This window comes from Anabrus simplex, chromosome X, assembly GCF_040414725.1.
Source record: "Anabrus simplex isolate iqAnaSimp1 chromosome X, ASM4041472v1, whole genome shotgun sequence".
In the NCBI taxonomy this organism is placed as follows: Eukaryota; Metazoa; Arthropoda; class Insecta; order Orthoptera; family Tettigoniidae; genus Anabrus; species Anabrus simplex.
In genome coordinates this window covers 189,910,744-189,928,590 of record NC_090279.1, presented here as the reverse complement: position 1 = coordinate 189,928,590, position 17,847 = coordinate 189,910,744, and the positions used below count along the sequence as shown (strand labels likewise).

General features: G+C 39.6%; 1 protein-coding gene across 2 annotated transcripts in view; it reads right to left on the bottom strand.

The window, feature by feature from the left end:
* Nucleotides 1-422: 422 nt before the first annotated feature.
* LOC136886297 (phenoloxidase 1) overlaps nt 423-17,847 on the bottom strand; it is a 39,865-nt gene continuing 22,440 nt past the window's right edge. For both annotated transcript variants that reach the window (XM_067159025.2, XM_068230663.1), the window contains 9 exons: nt 16,905-17,107; nt 14,537-14,687; nt 11,990-12,091; nt 8,920-9,084; nt 7,479-7,607; nt 6,304-6,492; nt 5,865-6,000; nt 2,152-2,378; nt 423-747 (listed from right to left, as the gene is read on the bottom strand). In XM_067159025.2, coding sequence (XP_067015126.2) covers nt 493-747; nt 2,152-2,378; nt 5,865-6,000; nt 6,304-6,492; nt 7,479-7,607; nt 8,920-9,084; nt 11,990-12,091; nt 14,537-14,687; nt 16,905-17,107 — 1,557 coding nt within the window. In that variant the 3' untranslated portion in view covers nt 423-492. The remainder of the gene's footprint in view (nt 748-2,151; nt 2,379-5,864; nt 6,001-6,303; nt 6,493-7,478; nt 7,608-8,919; nt 9,085-11,989; nt 12,092-14,536; nt 14,688-16,904; nt 17,108-17,847) is intronic.

Genomic DNA, 17,847 nt, shown 5'->3' with positions numbered 1-17,847 from the left:
GCGGTGGTCCTACATCCTACTGAGTCGATGCCGTGCGCATTGTGTAACCTGCATATCAGTTCGAAATAAACATCAATTATTCGTCTGTGCCGTCTCTGTTTTTCCCCCAACTTTCATCCCTTTCGAACGACTCCTTCTTGGTGTTGCATTTGCTCTGTCAGTCAGTGTATCTATCTCGTGGGCATTGGCTGCATTAAATTAAATTAATAAAAAAAGGGATGAAATTATAAAGGGTCACAGAGAGATAGAAAGCAAGTGCACCAAGGCAAGCTGCAGACATGGAGAGACATTCCTCAGAATCTCAGGGACCACATCATGTGCGAGCTATGTGTTCGTCCCGTTAACCTCAGGTACAACAGCTAGTCCAGACTATTCAGAAGAGATTTTTTTGTTATGCATTTGAAAGAATACACATATATTAGTACATCATAAATATAACTTTATTTGTCTGTTCATTTGGAAATACACCACTGTCTTTTCTTAGAGGCTACATCATGGCCTTGAAGTGGTATTCTGTGTGATTTGGGTGCCGTTGCGAGTGACACGGATTTCAATCCTATCTTTGAAATATATTTTCACATCTGTCAAGAACATGTTGGGTCTCCGGAACTGTCGTACGGTTTCCGTTCCTGGCTGATTGTTTCGATCAAAAGGAAAGCCCATAGGCCTGCGATCTGGATACTTCTGGTTACGCAAACCGCAGTAGCTGACTCCAGACTTGCAGCCTGTTGGTGGTGGTTGATCAACCTGCAAAACAATTCAGTCAGTGAACATGTACAGTATATCAAAGAATAAGTTTCCAGAAGGAAACCATTAATTTAATAATAATAATAATAAGAAGAATGTATATTAGAATTATTGAGATAGCTTCATTGGTTAAGTTTTAAAAACAAATTTCAATTGAAAATTAATTAAAAAATTGACTATTTGAAAATAACATCATAAAAAAATATTTATACTCCATGGACTTCAATGATTCTAGTACAGGTTGTAGGTATAACATGACTTATCATAATAAAAAAGAATCATTGAAAAATATTCATGTGTTTGGAAATTATCAGGGAAACGACAAAATAGTAGCCATGGTACACCGCCATTTTGAATAATTAATTCATTATATATATATATATATATATATATATATATGTATGTATAGGCATAGGTTTATATAGTTTCTAAATATGTAGGCATATTATTAAGGATTAATGTGTTTGTCATACTAAGTTTCCTTTTAGTATTTATTTCCATTGTTGCAGTAAAGAAAGTTTAATACACCCTATTTTTCTATATTCAAAGGTGTAAGTCACCCCTTAATTCATTAACAAATATTTACTTTGTCTGAGGCAAAAGAGCTGAAGAGTTATTTTTTATCATCTTGAACGAGAATCCATGCTCTTTAGTCAGATGTGTTTATTATTCCTTTTGCGGTCACACAAGAGTGACATCATATAGAATAAATTAGAGACTTGGTTAGGAACACGTATTCAAACAAACTCAATGACAGGTCAGTGTCAGAAGAGGGAGCTACAGAAAGAGTAAACAGAAACAAATGTGAAAATACAAAAGACAAGGATAAGTTCCATATTTTCGCATGTTACTCTCTTTTCATTTGACTTTTTCTAGTGTTTTGACGTTGCTTCAACTAGGTCAGTTTTCTGGTGACAATAAGAAAGGTTTGGGATTGGAAGGAAATGCGTGTAGCTCTAATTAATAATAATAGAAAAGAAAATCCACAGCCTGTTTCCAGTCATTTGACCGGGTCAGGAATGGAGTGAATGAACCCCCCATCTTGCGGCGAGGATAGGAATTGTTCCGGCTGCCGAAGCCTGTCGCACTCCTCTGGGGCAATGATTAATGAATGATTAATGAAATGAAATGATATTGGAGAGTGTTGCTGGAATGAATTATGAAGGGAAAACCAGACTACCCAGAGAAAAACCTGTCCCGCCTCCGCTTTGTCCAGCACAAATCTCACATGGAGTGACCGGGATTTGAACTACGGAACCCAGTGGTGAGAGGCTAGCGAGCTGCCACCTGAGTCACAGAGGTTCCCAATAATAATAATAATAATAATAATAATAATAATAATAATAATAATAATAATAATAATAATAATAATAATAATAATAATAATTTCCCTCCTTTACTTACCCTGTCATCTTCGTAGTTGGATACCATAACGAAGAGCTCTACTGGGAAGCCCTCTGGTGATCCCTTGGGGATCAGCATGTGTTGGGGCCATCCACATCCACAGTAATTATATTCCTGGTCTGTCGGAGTAACCCTTGTCTGATCCAGGGGACGGAAAGTACGCTCGTAAGGTATAGTGATGGATGACTGAGTAGAACGCCGCTCAATTGTGTTATTTCCACTTCGAACTGGAAGAAGATTTACAGTAATATTAAACACATTAATAGAAAATAGCCTTTTATGTTACAAAGGCCGAAAGTTAAGTTTTACTGTGAGTTGAGGACAGCTCGGTTGGAAATTTGAAACAAATTCATATGTGGGCCTGCGTAATGTACAATATCTTATGTCATATTGTGTTAACATTCTTTATTTTTATTGAAATAATATTAAGACAAACACAGAATGAGCCAGGGTGGCTTCAACAACCTTATAAATATCTGGGATAGACTTATAAAATAAACTCTCGAGTAGGTGTCTCTCTGTTTGTGTAAGCCAGTCTCAAGAATCACCAAACAGATTTTGGTGGAGTTTTCATCACTGTTTAGAGAATTTAATATCCTACTAACTACTTTTACTGTTTTCAGAGATAGGGAAGGTTTAATATATGAAATATGAAATGTTAATCTACAACAAAAGGAGCATTGGCAATTTTAGTTAAGAAAATCAAAGAACAAACAGCCATCTGACTGTTTTCTTTTGGCTTATGCTGCCTAAACCCTGAATGATAGAACTCAAGTATGTGTGGACGAATTGTTGAGTACAAAAAGCTCTGCAAAATGTATGGGATGACATATACTTTTCTGTTAAATGTAGCCCAATATACATTTCTATGTTAAAGCTTCAAATAAAAAACCTTAAAATATAAACCATATTTTGAGATTAATTACATATACTTATTAAAATTATTAATTTCTTTTTGGCAGCAAGAGATGGGAGTGAAATTCAAGCCAGTGAGATAAAGTTTCTGAGGAATATGGTAGGGAAATCAAGGAGAGACAGATTAACACGTTCCCTGCGGCAGTGAATTTTGATGACTTAATTTTTCTGCCATGAAATCCAAAACAATTCTTGTGCATTTGTTGTGTTCGTTATTGTTGAGGAAATATTTCAGTGTATTTACCTCAGCGATGGTTTTCCGATTCAACAAGCGCGTGACTCAGAAATGACCGTGACAGTAAATGTTAGTTTCTCGTTCATGATCTGCTTTTATGGGGATATGATAGGCCTATGTTAAGTATTTTCATATTATGCTTAATAACAAAATAATATCAGAAAAGACGAGGCTGTACATAGGGTCATCATCAGGGACTGAAGAGCAGTAAAAGCAGCACTTAGCGCAATTAATAAATGGAAAAATAAACAGCACTTTTGTTGAAACTAATAAGACAAAGAAAAATAATCAGTCATGGTTTTCTGCTTTTGTACCGAAAAACACTTTTTCTTTATTCTGCTTCTCAAGTTTCTCAAAATAAGTCTTTTCGGTGATGAGAGCATCATCCCGGAAATATTATCCTGACCTTTTGTAATTCTGTATTATTGTAACTCCTAACACTCATGCATTTTTAGTGTTTTTGATATCGTGGTTAAGCTGCAACGCAGTTGATCCGATTACAGTAAATCCGGGAGTTGAGTGTATTCCAAAAACGGCATCATAAGTTACATCCGTAAACTTTAAAATTCTGGGAATATTAATGAATTTTTCCAACCCATGAATCCGGGACAATCCCATTTTTTCACGACTGTTTTAGTATCCTTCCCTCCTCCATTCTCATAACATGTCCAAACCATCTCAATTTATTCTTCTTCATCCTATCACTCAGTTTTCTTACTCCTATTTCTTTTTCGATCTTAACATTTCTTAACACGTTCCTCGCAGTTCGGGTCACCATGTGCTCCGAAGCATGTTACTTTTATCCGTCAGTGCAAACTTCCCAAAACTGTGGAGTAAGTAACTAAATCCTAGCTACAAATTTGCGATAACTAATGGCAACATAGTGCTCCTATTGAAGTCAAGAATCAAGGCATAATGCTAGTTTCTATCTGGGCTGTAGGATAGTTGTTGAAGAGTTTTCCACCCAAATATCTGAAGCAATTTCTCACAGGGTCGGCAGTGTGGGGATGGATTTTGTCATGAAGAAGGATAATGGCCAAGTATTTTGAAAATATACAGGAGGGTCTTAAACATCTGCTTCCACCTTGTCTTTTTCTCTTCTTCGTTATCTTCTTCTTAACGAAGACTGATGAACAAGAGGAGATAATATAGAGGAGGGTCCAAACGTGTATTCCTTCCCCCTTGTCTTATTCGTTAACTTCTTCTTCTTCTTATTATTATTATTATTTGTTACTCTATGGCATGCCTCATTTTCTGCATTATGTCTTCATAGCACTGTACATTGATTGTAGCCCCCTGTTCGATCTGAAGAAAGACATTGGTGGACATCAGTTTGTATCGGACTACGATGCGTGTGACTGGGTACAGATGTGCTTCCGTCAACAACCCCCCAGCTTTTCCAAGAATAGGATTTATCGTCTCACCACCCAGTAGAATAAATGTCTTAATAGTTGTGGTGTTTTCTTTTCGAGGTATGAAAGACTCTGCTATATTTTTTGACAAGTGACCTGTAAGGAATGCTCATCAATTAGATCAAGATGTTATACATGAGCACTACAAGTCATGTGCATTGCACTGTCGGCATCTGAGAGAGCTTCCCAGTGACATTCGGTGGATCTCAATGTTCCATGCTATCCCCATTGCTCTTTGTTTTCTTGTCATGGACACAGTCACACGAGACCTGCAAAAGAGTGTCCCTTGGACTCTCTTATAACCAGATGATGTTACACTTGCTGATACCACCAGAAAAGGATGGCAGCATCAAGTTCAAGATTGGAAGAGCTGTCTCTCACAGTACTTTAAGAAAAAAGACTGAATACTTGGAAACCATCCTAAGCAACGGTTCCATTCAAGTTGACGGAGATACCTTAATAAAGACTGTAAGCTTCAGGTTTCTAGGATCTCGCCTACAGACTGTTTGTGGGTTAGGTGATCAAGTGGGAAGTAGGATAAAGGCAGGATGGACTAGATGGAGGAAGATCACGGGCATGCTTTGCTACGGAAAGATGCCACTACATCTGAAGTCAAAAATATACCGCATGATAGTACGTGCAGTTGCTTTATACAGTGTTGAATGTTGACCGTCTGACAAAGCTACAGAGCGCCAATTACATTCCATGGAAATGTGTATGCTCCATTGGTTGATGGTCATCACTCCTACATCATGTCAAAAATGACACTATTTGCCAGCAAATGGGCATTGCATCCATAACTGAGAAGGGGAAAAATGTCTCCAATGGTATGGTCATGTCCTGAGTGCTGCACCTGGATCAGCTGCCAATTACACCCACTCCTTTGAAATTAATGGGCAACGTCCACGTGGATGTCCAGAACAGCACTGGCATGACGCAGTAAATGCTGATATGAAGACTCTGAAATTAAGACCACACAATGCCCAAGATCATGCAAAATGGCGAGTCAGGATTAGAACAGTGGACGCTACACCAGTGGGAAAATAATAATAATAATAATAATAATAATAATAATAATAATAATAATAATAATAATAATAATAATAAGAAGAAGAAGAAGAAGAAGAAGAAGAAGAAGAAAGGCCACTTACGATTCACTGTAAATTTGTCCATTTCAATGAATAATAGTCTCTGTTCACTGAATATCATGGGAATACCACGTTCATCAAACTTCGGAGCCATGAAGATCCGTACAGTTCCCCTACGTTGCTGGCCATTGTTTTGTACCTGTGAAAAATTAGTCAATCTTAGATAACGTCTTACATAGCGTCTTTCATCAACAGTGATGTAACTAATTCAAATAATAAAATGTTGTTTAAAAATTTTAATCTGGAATTCAAGAAAGTAACATAAATAACACAAGCCTTTTAATACACTTAAAATATTATTTAAAAATACAAATTTGTTAATTTAATCTTTACAAATATGATTTAATTACAAATCAATTTGGCTTACCTTTCAAAAGTACATATCATAACAAGTAAATCGAGTAACCTGATAACCTTACAAACCTTCATTTGATTTACTCACCTGAATTCGATAAGTAAAGGGGGCGTGCTGGAGATGATTGAGTCGAGCGTAAACTGTTCCTTGTGGAGCAATATCCAGACCTCGTGACAGATCCACATCGCTCTGTTGCCAGAAAGTATGCAGTTCATTTGTGGGATATCCTTGGGCTCGTACCTCAACTGATGTCACGTTGATGCCGCTGAATCCAAGCTGTGAGAAAGAAAACACTTACATTAGGACTGAAAATCAATTATTAATTTCCAATTATGAAACTATTATTAAATTAAACCTCTTGAATTGGCCCACAGTAGGCTACAAGAATGCACTCTCTTTTTCTTTTTTCTGTCTTTATACAGCTTTCTTGTTATCCTACTCTTACACTTCCCAAATCAAGATAAGAATAGTCAGGTTGACCCCTTGAGGGTGACATTGGCTGACCTCATTATGAAGCTGGGAAGGGGGAAAAAATTTGTTGAGGGCTGTCTTCTCTTTCTGTTGCTTCATCTCCCCACTGACCTGTTGTTATGTTTTTCCTGTTTGAATATGAGATACAACAGAGAAAGACTGAAAGAAATCTTGCTCCGGAATGTGGATTGTAAAAAAACAGGTAGAGATTATCAGCCTAATGGGTGGTGCTCATGGCACTATACCTGCCTTGTTCATAGATTTCTGGAAGAAGTTCGAATTGCCTATGAACAGCTTTGAAGAAATTATTACCACCACCATACGTGGATCTGTACACATCCTGAGATCTCATTTGTTCTGACCTCCACAATTAAAATAAAAAATATTATTACCCTATATTTCTCTATGAAAAAACATTTCTATATTCTGATATGCTTTACTTTGTCCATTGTGGCAACCCGTAATTGCGGGAAGTCGCTGATTAATTCAATAAATATATAAAAGAGATTTACACAAGGATTTTTTTTTTACAATTTCCTTTCCGTTGCAACAACACAGAAAGGTCTCTTATGGCGATAATGGGATAGGACAGGGCTAGGAGTGCCTTAATTAAGGTACACCCCCAGCATTTGCCCGGTGTGAAAATGGGAAACCACGGAAAACCATCTTCAGGGCTGCCGACAGTGGGGTTCGAACCCATTATCTCCCAGATTCAAGCTCACAGGAATTTTAAAAATAGGGTACTTCCTATCCTAATTCGGGACATATTTTTATTATGTTTACATAATTACCTCTTGTTCTGTGTATGGTTGCAAAGTAGCTTTATGTTGTTGGAAAATCTCGTCGATATACTTGTGCCAGCGGTAGAAAATCGGGTCTCGCATTGAAGTTGCCAGGTCACCAACCACACCAAATTGTTCCTAATGAAAGAAGTAAAATATAAATTATTTTAATTAATTGTATTTAATTTTGAAAACTATTTAAAAATAATAATCATACTGGTATGTTGGTGATATTAAGTCGTGTTACAAGCTGATGCATTTCAATCACCACCATAATACAAAGTATATTTTTATATTTTTATGATTTTACTAGCTGTTCTATTTTTTTTTTTGCTAGGGGCTTTGCGTTGCACTGACACAGATAGGTCTTACGGAGACGATGGGATGGGAACGGCCTAGGAGTTGGAAGGAAGCGGCCGTGGCCTTAGTTAAGGTACAGCCCCAGCATTTGCCTGGTGTGAAAATGGGAAACCACGGAAAACCATCTTCAGGGCTGCCGATAGTGGGATTCGAACCTACTATCTCCCGGATGCAAGCTCACAGCCGCGCGCCTCTACGCGCACGGCCAACTCGCCCGGTACTAGCTGTTCTAAACATCATAGGCAAGTTAGTGTTTGTGCAATTACAGCAAAAACCATTCATTTCTCAGGTGGAAATTCTAACTCAGTACCGACTAGAAATCAAACCTCAGCCCTCTCGGCAGAAAGCCAGCTGCTAAGTCACTATATTATTAAGATGATTTGGGGGCAGCCTGTAGTTGTAACACACATAGTTTGCTTTCACTCTCATCATCTAACGAATAGACCCCACGTAAAAATATTGATCATAATCGGTGTTTTCAGAAATAAGTTGATCTATTTCATTATCATTAACATAAATAGATGCAATTTTACTTGAAAGACAGTGCTTAGAAGTGTAAACAAAAAAAAAAAAATGGCCGGGCTGAGTGGCTCAGACGGTTAAGGCGCTGGCCTTCTGACCCCAACTTGGCAGGTTCGATCCTGGCTCAGTCCGGTGGTATTTGAAGGTGCTCAAATACGTCAGCCTCATGTCGGTAGATTTACTGGCACGTAAAAGAACTCCTGCAGGACTAAATTCCGGCACCTCGGTGTCTCCGAAAACCGTAAAAGAGTAGTTAGTGGGACGTAAAACAAATAACATTAATTATTAATTAGAGATAAAAATATGCCTATATTTGAAATGAATGTCACTACAGGTTCACAGAACTCTACAAAAAGAAAGCGTAAACTTTCAATAACATGGAAAACATATAGCTCTGTCAGCTGTTAAGTTTCTAATGAACTATGTATAATTTCATGGCCATCTATCAAACAGACAACCACACTTGTGAAAAAGAGAGACCATCTTGTCAGGTGGATGGTCTGGAGTTCTAGCGTTAAAATGAATTCTCTGAGATGATATTCTAGAGAATAACAATGCTACTACTTACCAGATATCGTTGGTCTGGGTCGTGAACTATCGCAAAAGCAACATGGCCAAGGTTATGAAGGTCTCCATACAGATTAGGATTGATGTTTCGAGCACTGGACTCCATGATGTCCCCCAGGACATCAATACCTTGTGTATTAACTAGGTTCACATACGAGTAATTACTCTGAAAATGTAAATAAGAGATTTAGAACAAAAACAGGCCTTGTTAGTGTTCACATGGAAAGGTATAAAATGGCAGGGAGAGTTTCAGTCAGGTGGAAATTAGGCCTATGCTGACAACTTGGTCTTAATGGTAGACTGTGCAGGTAACCTGCAACGTAATATCTTGGAGCTTGAAAGGAAGTCCCGAGAGTATGATTAGAAAAGTGGTGCCAGTTGAGAAGAAGACCACGAGTACTGAATAGGTTAGGGAATGCAAAACTGGAACAGGTAGATCACTTCTCACAGGATGATGGTATAGTATGTGAAACTAAAGCAAGGTGTTGGCATCAGTGGTGTTCTGTAAGAGAGAAATTAACTCTTGGAAGAAATTACGCTTAACATCAGCCTGTACTACTACTACTAAATGTTTTCATTCCTCCCTGAAGGGGGAGGCAGGCCTTCTAGAAGGTGATGCCATCTCTCGGGCCAGGAGATTTGTATCGAAGAAGGTGAGAGGGTTGGCGGCCGTGGCCTATACTAGGAACTGTTCCGGCTTTTGCCTTAGTGCAGGAGAATGGAAAACCATCCTCAGGACAGCCGACGGTGGGGAGCAGCCCCTCTCCATCTCCCGAGTGCAGAGGCGTAGAGTCACCGCAGATCCGCAGCCATCCCTCTTCTGCTCGGTTGGTCGCTCGGAATGCAGAGCCGTTGGACTAACCGAAGCCCACTCTGCAACCGCTGACTGGGCCTGTTTTATGACTGGCTTTACTATCTTCTTCATTTTCCATTTCCAGTCTTCTGGGTCTGGTTGTGAATCAAGGACCTCCACCACTCCCTTCCTTTCTTCAATATTTCCTCTACTTTTACTCCTCTCTTCTCTATAATTTCTTTCACCGTATCAATCCACCTCTTTCTGAGCCCTTCCCATCATCATTTCCCTATTATTTTATCTATAAATACTCACTTTGGAACTCTGTCATCTTCGTAACACGTTCGGACCCTCTTCAGAGGCAGCCCTACCCAGGGAGTGGCACCCCTGCCTTTGTGAGTCCCAGAGCACACTGAACCGGCGTGTAACATCTGGTAAGGGCGCTAGATCGGGATTACAAGTAAAGACCTCGCTGGCATCTACGGTGGAAAAGGTGGACTTCAATACGGTACTGATGGCAGAAGAGGCAGCCCTGGACTCAGGAATTGATATGAGTAAAATCTAGCAGCGTCTGTACTCCATGTTAGGGGCGGCTGCAAAAGGCGTCTGATTCCCGTGTTAGGAGCGGCCTGAAAGAATCCCGGCAGTAGATATAAAATGCCCTTGGAGGTGCTAAGCCCATTAAACTAATAGCCAATAAAATGAATGAGTGTGAGTCAAGGCCTCAGAAATGGTTAGGTTTTCCCCAAAACGAATACACATTCATGGTCTTCTGGTCCTGGGGGAGCTGCGAAAAGTGGGCAACCAGTGATGAAGATTGCAATCATTAATGTCTTGAGCATCAACAGCAAGATAGAGGAACTAATAGAACACATAGCTTTGCTGTACGAAAGTGAAGCTGGATATCCTATTCATAAGTTGGAAATAACAGACGTGAAGGCAGTGAGAATCATCACTGGTACAAACTAGCGACAATGGCAGGAGGATACTCTGAATGAGGAGTGTTTGCTTATGATTATGATTAATATTATTGATTGATTACAAAATGGAATAATTGACAATACTTTATGATCTAATAAAACTCCCAGTGTTATTAACTCTCCTTATTCCTGCGGATCTGTTTATGTTTGCCAGACAGGCAGGAAGATAATAAAGAAAGATTCAAGAACATCATGGACATCTCGTCGTGTCATAGGTATTCATTTACTGATGAGAATAACAGTTGTCTTCCACAAATGTGGGATCCTAGATCCTCCCTGCATATGTCTGAACTGAACACTGTACATTGCTTGCACATATTCTATTATTTGTTTTCCAAATCCTTTCTGCTGGATTATTTTCAGCACTTTTACTGTGGGTACACTGTTGTAAGCTTTTCCTAAGTTAAAGAATGTCATCACCATATCTCTTCTGTATTCCCAATGCCTCATAAAAATACTCTTTGCAGTACATAATGTGCATGAATGGTTATTGCTATTGTTGTTTTAGTGAAGGTGGAGGAATGGTTTAATTATTGCATGGTGAGGAAGGAGTGAGCTGATAGCCAGCCAGCAGGAAAGGTCTTGGAAAAACACAGCACTTACATCAGGAGGAAAAGAAACTACTGTTGTCTACAAGGAAGTGTGATAAAGCCTATCACCATCAGTGTTGCCAACTCAGCAGATTTTCTGCTAAATTTGACAGATTTTTAAATGGAGCAGTGGATACATCTTCCAAAGTGGATTTTCTAACTTCTGTTAATGGTTTTAAGCAAATTGGTTCTGTAACAATATCACCTTTTTTCATAAGGAGAAAATTACCAATCCTTTTGTTAATTGAACCCATGCTGCATTCTGCACCTAAGAAAAACAATGATGACGCTGCAATGTATCTTTTCTCTCTGAAACCAGGGATGCCCCTCACTTTCTAGTACAGTTCTGAAATCACAGGATCTCAACCCCACATACCATTTTCAGAGGATATACTACTGGAAGGAGAAGATGGTGTTGAATTAATTTTCTATATAAAAAAGTTGCTATATGCTATTTTGCTATAATTCGGAATTTAGCAAATTTTTAACTAAAATTTAGTGGAGAAAAGATTTCTGGGTTGACAATGCTGATCATCGTGAATTCAAAAATGCTCCCTTGCTAAAATAAAGCAAACAAACAAATGTACACGTATAAATCTATGATATACAAGAACAATCCCAGCTTCCAACAGTTGATTTATATTCCTAATTTCAGATGTTAAATCCATGAATCACATCTAATATGTAAAACGAAGTGAGTGAACTTACCCTCAAGGCACGACCTTCTTGGGCAGCTTGGAGGATGCGGTCTCGCCATATTTCCAGTTGATGAATGTCGAATACAAGTCGCTCTGCTACTCGCTTCACATCCTGGAGATTTTAGGAATACAATACGATATTGATTAGAATAATGTGAAATCCTAATATAATTTGACCTAGTGAAATAGTCTGCCTGGCAAAAAAATTGAAGCACCCAGAACGGGAGGAGGAAACAATGTTATTTCAGTGATTACAAAATCAAGTCACATTTACAAAGAACTCGGCAGTACTAGCCCACTTATCAGTATGGCCTGGATGCATGCACTGATTTGGTTGGGGAGGGTGTCATAAAGTCATTGTATCCTCTCCTGAGACAAGCTGGCCGACAACCATTATAACTGGTCCTTGTTAAACCTTTCCCTTATTCGGTTAGGAAGTTGATCAAAAAATTTTTAAGCACTATGCTCATAAAAATCACCAAGTGTATTACTAAATTCGCCCAGGCTGATCACTAAATGACCCTACAGTTGCTGATTTACAAGCTCTTAAGTTCACAACTGATGGCCTATTGAGTGCAAGCTTTCATTCAGAGGATTTTTGGCCACTTCCGCAAAGACACTCCCTCTCAGCACTGATTTCGAGGCTCTTTGATTCTTTGAGACCCTTCAAATAATGTTGTGATGAAATATCAGCAACTGAAAATCCTGTTGCCTAAGGGCCGTCAGCGATTCTATGATGACCTGCCTTTCGCAAAGTGATGTGATGTGATGAAAGGAAAATGAACTTTAATAAAATGTATTTGTGCATTGTTTGTTTTCTTGAGAAGTTAATACTGCATTCCATTTTGTTTTCATTCTTACGGTATGCATACATACATGTTCAGTGATAAAAATAAAGTATTTTTTTAGGTTTAAATTTAAGCGGAAACTGAAAACCACAATCACAGCACCTTTTAACTAAAGGCATTATCGCTTATGTGATCATATCCTCAAAGTATTTTCAGTCGAGTTCTTTGCACTAGCACAGAGCATCGTGAAGACAAACATGAATGAATGAATGAATTTTTACAAATAGATACACTATATTGCATTTTTTAGCAGAGAAAAGTTTTTTTTTTGTCACTCCTTTAAAATGTGAGAAAAGTCACATGCTCAATATTGCAGTCACATTGATGAAATGTATCATCAGAGATTGTTTCCATGTCAACATCATTTAATATAGAGCTAGGTTTGAATCTACGTTCTTGGGATTTGGAAGCTACGATTCCACAGCTGATCCATAGAGGAGTCGCAGGTAGAAAGATGGAACACAAATAGGAACACAGTATAGGATAAATACAAAGGCAGGTCAATGTGGGAAGAGGGAGTAACAGAAAGAGGAGACAAAAATAAATGTAAAAACACAAAAGAAGAAGGACAGTCTTCACATCTTCATACACTATTGTCTTCTAATAGACAGGCTCTCTCTTCACCAATTCCAGTTCTTACACATTCATTTCTTCTCAGCCCCCAAAGAGCTCATATCTGTTTCTCAGCTTGACCAGGAGAGCGGACGTAACACTCATGCCAGAATTAGCTGGTCAGATTTCCAGTCTTTATGAGCCAAGTATAGGATATGAAGAAAACTTGATAAACACAGAAAGAGGGAGGAGACACAAGATAATAAAACATAAAGAAAACTGATTTGATATACACTAGGGTTCATCAGTTAGATTTTACAATTACAGATGTTCAACCTTACGGAAAGAATATGTGAACGAAAGCAAAACTGGTATCTCCATATAACACTTCTTCTTCTTCTTCTTCTTCTTCAGACTGTATCTAGACCACATTAATTTGATTTTGAATATTTCTGGCTTTGATCCATGCCCAGCACTCCCTTATTATTTTCCTTTTTTTTTTTTCCCTGTCCATGGAGGTATGGGATCTAACCTTTTCTTGGAAGCTCTTAGTATTCATGATTCTAGACTTGTAGGTTTCCCTGTTGTTGATTTACAAATTTGATCTCATGTATCATGTCAACTTAGTGAGCTGAACAGATCTTTCAGATTAGACAAGAAGAGAAGCAGAATAAGAAGAAGAAGAAGAAGAAGAAAATTAACACCAAGGCTATATTTGCCTTCCTATTTTGTTGCTCCCTATTCTCACATTATGCCACATTTTGTATATGCCCTATTCTCTTTCCCAGCTTCTTATCTTTGGAAATAAAATAAAAAGTTCCTTGGCGTTATCGACACTGAGGAGTCATTGGGCCTACCAAGTGACCACTGCTCAGCCTGAAGGCCTACATATTACGAGGTGTTATGTGGTAGGCATGTTGAATTCTCTCAGCCATTATTCTTGGCATTTAAGACCAGGGCCACTATCTCATCGTCAGGTATCTCCTCAATTGTAATCACGTAGATTGAGTCGACCTTGAACCAGCCCTCAAATGCAGGTAGAAAAATCCCTGACCTACCTGGGAATCGAACCCAGGGCCTCCGGGCATGAGGCAGGCATGCTACCCCTACACAGTGGGAGTGGCTTATCTTTGGAAATGATGCAGTGGAAGTCTTACCTGAAGTTTACTGTTCGCCATCCGGGAAGGCCAGTTACGGCTGGCAACCAGAGTGTCCAGTTTGGGGAAGTAGGCTTCTTTAATAGGCTCAAAAAAGTTATTGAATGGTTCCACTCGAAGAAGCTTGTTACTCAGACGTTCAGCATTGTATCTGTTTGAATGAGAGATAAGAATATGAAATATATACCTACATAAACAATGTTTTATAAATTTTATCAAGAAGGTAAAAATTAAATGGTTTTCTCAATTCAAAATTAGGATTCAAAAATTATAAAACTGTTAGTCAAGTCCCATATAGGAAGATAGATAGGAACTTTATGGAATGAAGATCAGTATTGAAAGTAAGACAATAGCGTTGACTAGAGGAGAAAGGGAAGGGAATTATAAAAATAAAGGGACAAAATTTGAAATTGTGGAGAGCTTCAGGTACTTGGGAAGTGAACTGATGCTGGGCTGGATGTGGAGATCAGTAAAAGGATTCAACAGGGAAATGCATTCTACCAGAGTGTGAGAAACCTGGTGTGGAGGAAAGATGTACCAATGAAGTGTAAAGAGGTGAGGTTCTACTTCCCAATACTGACATGCAGCAGAGACCTGGACACTGACAAACAGACAGGAGAATGAGAGAGAGCTATTTGCTTTTTTCGTCGCACCAACACAGATAGGTCTTATGGCGATGATGGGACAGGAAAGGCCTAGGAATGGGAAGGAAGTGGCCGTGGCCTTAATTAAGGTGCAGCCCCAGCATTTGCCTGGTGTGAAAATGGGAAACCTCAGGAAACCGTCTTCAGGGCTGCCGACAGTGGGGTTCAAACCCACTATCTTCCAGATGCGAACTCACAGCTGTGCACCCCTAACCGCATGGCCAACTTGTCCGGTGACAGGAGAATAAAATCCAGGCCAGTGAAATGAAAATTTTAATAAGTATGTTAAGAAAGACAAGAAACAACAACAGAGTAAGAAATGAGGACATCAGGAAGGAAATCAGAGTGGAAAAGCTTTATGACAAAAATAAAAAGGGATAAACTTAGATGGTTTGGACATGTTAAGAGGATAGATGAGGGACAGGTGCTGAAATGGATGATGGAGACCAAGATAGAAGGAGGGAGGGCAAGAGGAAGATGCAGACTAAGGTGGTTCAAAACAATCAAGAACAGTTTAATCAGAAGAAATGGAAATAGGAAAACAGTTAAGGGGGAACAATGGTGGTCAGATAGAGGAAGATGGCAAGGTGCCATAAACATGCCAACCTGGCGGGAGCAGGACAAGGGAAATGGATGATGATGATGATGGTTATTATTAAGCGTATGGAATTTACAGAATGGACAAGTATATACAATATTATACAAAAGAATAACCTGCAAAGAATACATGGTAAGTAGGGAACAATTACACATGGATATCTAAATTGTTTATCCACTGCACTAGGGATTCTGAGACTTCAGCAAGGTCTTTCCGGTCTCCACCATAAGCACGCAGAGGGCATTCGTCCATTATATGATGCATGGTCTGGACTAAAGCACCACAATCACAAGCTGGAGAGTCCCCGAAGCCCCACTGGTGCAGGGAGAATGCAGATCTTCCACAATTAGTGCGAAACCTGTTTAGTGATGCCCACGTTCTTCTTGGCAAACTGAAACCAGCTGGGGCGTGGTTTGGATTAAAGAGGCTTGGCCACTCCGGAGCTGTACGAATCCATTGCTCTTTCCATTCCTCTTTTAAATTGAAACCAGCATCCATTAGATTCTTAGCTGTTTTCATTGGTGGCTTACGGGATTTCAGCCTTTGTCTCCAGAGATCTGCAACATCTCTATGGATAGGTAGAGTTGGATTGGACATGATCTTATTATATTCTTGAACAAGGGCTCTTGAATGTCGCAGGCTTGGTGGAGCAATGTGGGACAGGACTGGCAGCCAGTGCGTTGCAGTAGGCTTCAGAGTACCAGAGATGATACGCATGGTGGTGTTAAGTTGTACATCGACTTTCTTCACGTGGCAACTGTTAAGCCATACTGAAGAGCAGTATTCAGCTGCAGAATACACGAGGCCAAGCCCAGTGCGTCATAATGTGTCCGCTGAAGCACCCCATGAAGTTCCACACAATTTAAACAGAATATTATTACGTGATCTCAACTTAGACCCGAGGTTTTCAAGATGCTTTCTATAAGATAGGGTTCGGTCAAGCGTTACCCCGAGGTACTTTGGATTAGGATTGTGCTTTAGCACTGAGCCATTGAAGCATACTTGGAGTTTTGTATTAGCTTTGTCACCTTCTGTAAGGAAGCTCACTAGAAGAAGAAAGCCATTTTTTATATTCCCTCACACAATTTGAGTTTTGAAAGTTGGAGCTGTTGTAATGTGAACTTACCGTGCAATAATTTGTTGGTGCTGATAATAGAAGAGTTCACCACGTCGATCTTTGTTCACAATCTCTGGAGTTCCAGCAAAGGGGTACACGAGATGCCAAGTCCAGTGATGGAGGTTAATGCCCATGTCCTCTCGGAAATATGCGATGCGATGCTCAGGATCTAAATCGGAGGCTGTGTAGTCCCGAGGTATTTCGATGGGCATCTGGAAGACGAAGAAGATATATTGAACAGATAGAACTCGTGACTTCATAACAATCCCAAGACTGAGAAATAGATCTACATAACCTGAGTTGAAATTGCAGTTAGAGAGACAGGAAGATGAATAATCAAACCACATGTTGCTACAGCCCTGGTGAGCAATGGCTAACTAAGTGACTGCTGCCCAGCCCAAAACACTGTAGATTACAAGGTGATGCATAGTCATTGTGATGAATCCACTCAACTTGTGTCCGGCTCCATGGCTAAATGGTTAGCGTGCTGGCCTTTGGCCACAGGGGACCCAGGTTTGATTCCCGGCAGGGTCGGGAATTTTAACCATCATTGGTTAATTTCCCTGGCATGGGGGCTGGGTGCATGTGTTGTCTTCATCATCATTTCATCCTTATCATGACACACAGGTTGCCTACGGGTGTCAAATCAAAAGACCTGCACCTGGCGAGCCAAACCCGTCCTGGGATCTCCTGGCACTAAAAGCCATACGCCATTTCATTTTTCACTCGCCTCTTGTTCTTGGCTGTCTGGATTGGGGCTGCTATCTCACCATCAGATAGCTCCTCACTTGTTCACATGTAGGCTGAGTGGACATCGAACCAACCCTCAAATCCAAGTAAAACTCCCTGATCTGGTCAAGAATCAAACCTGGGGCCTCTGAGTAAAATAAAGCCACACCACTCCTAGAGTGTGGGGCTGGCAGTAACATGAATAGGAACACATAAAGAGATA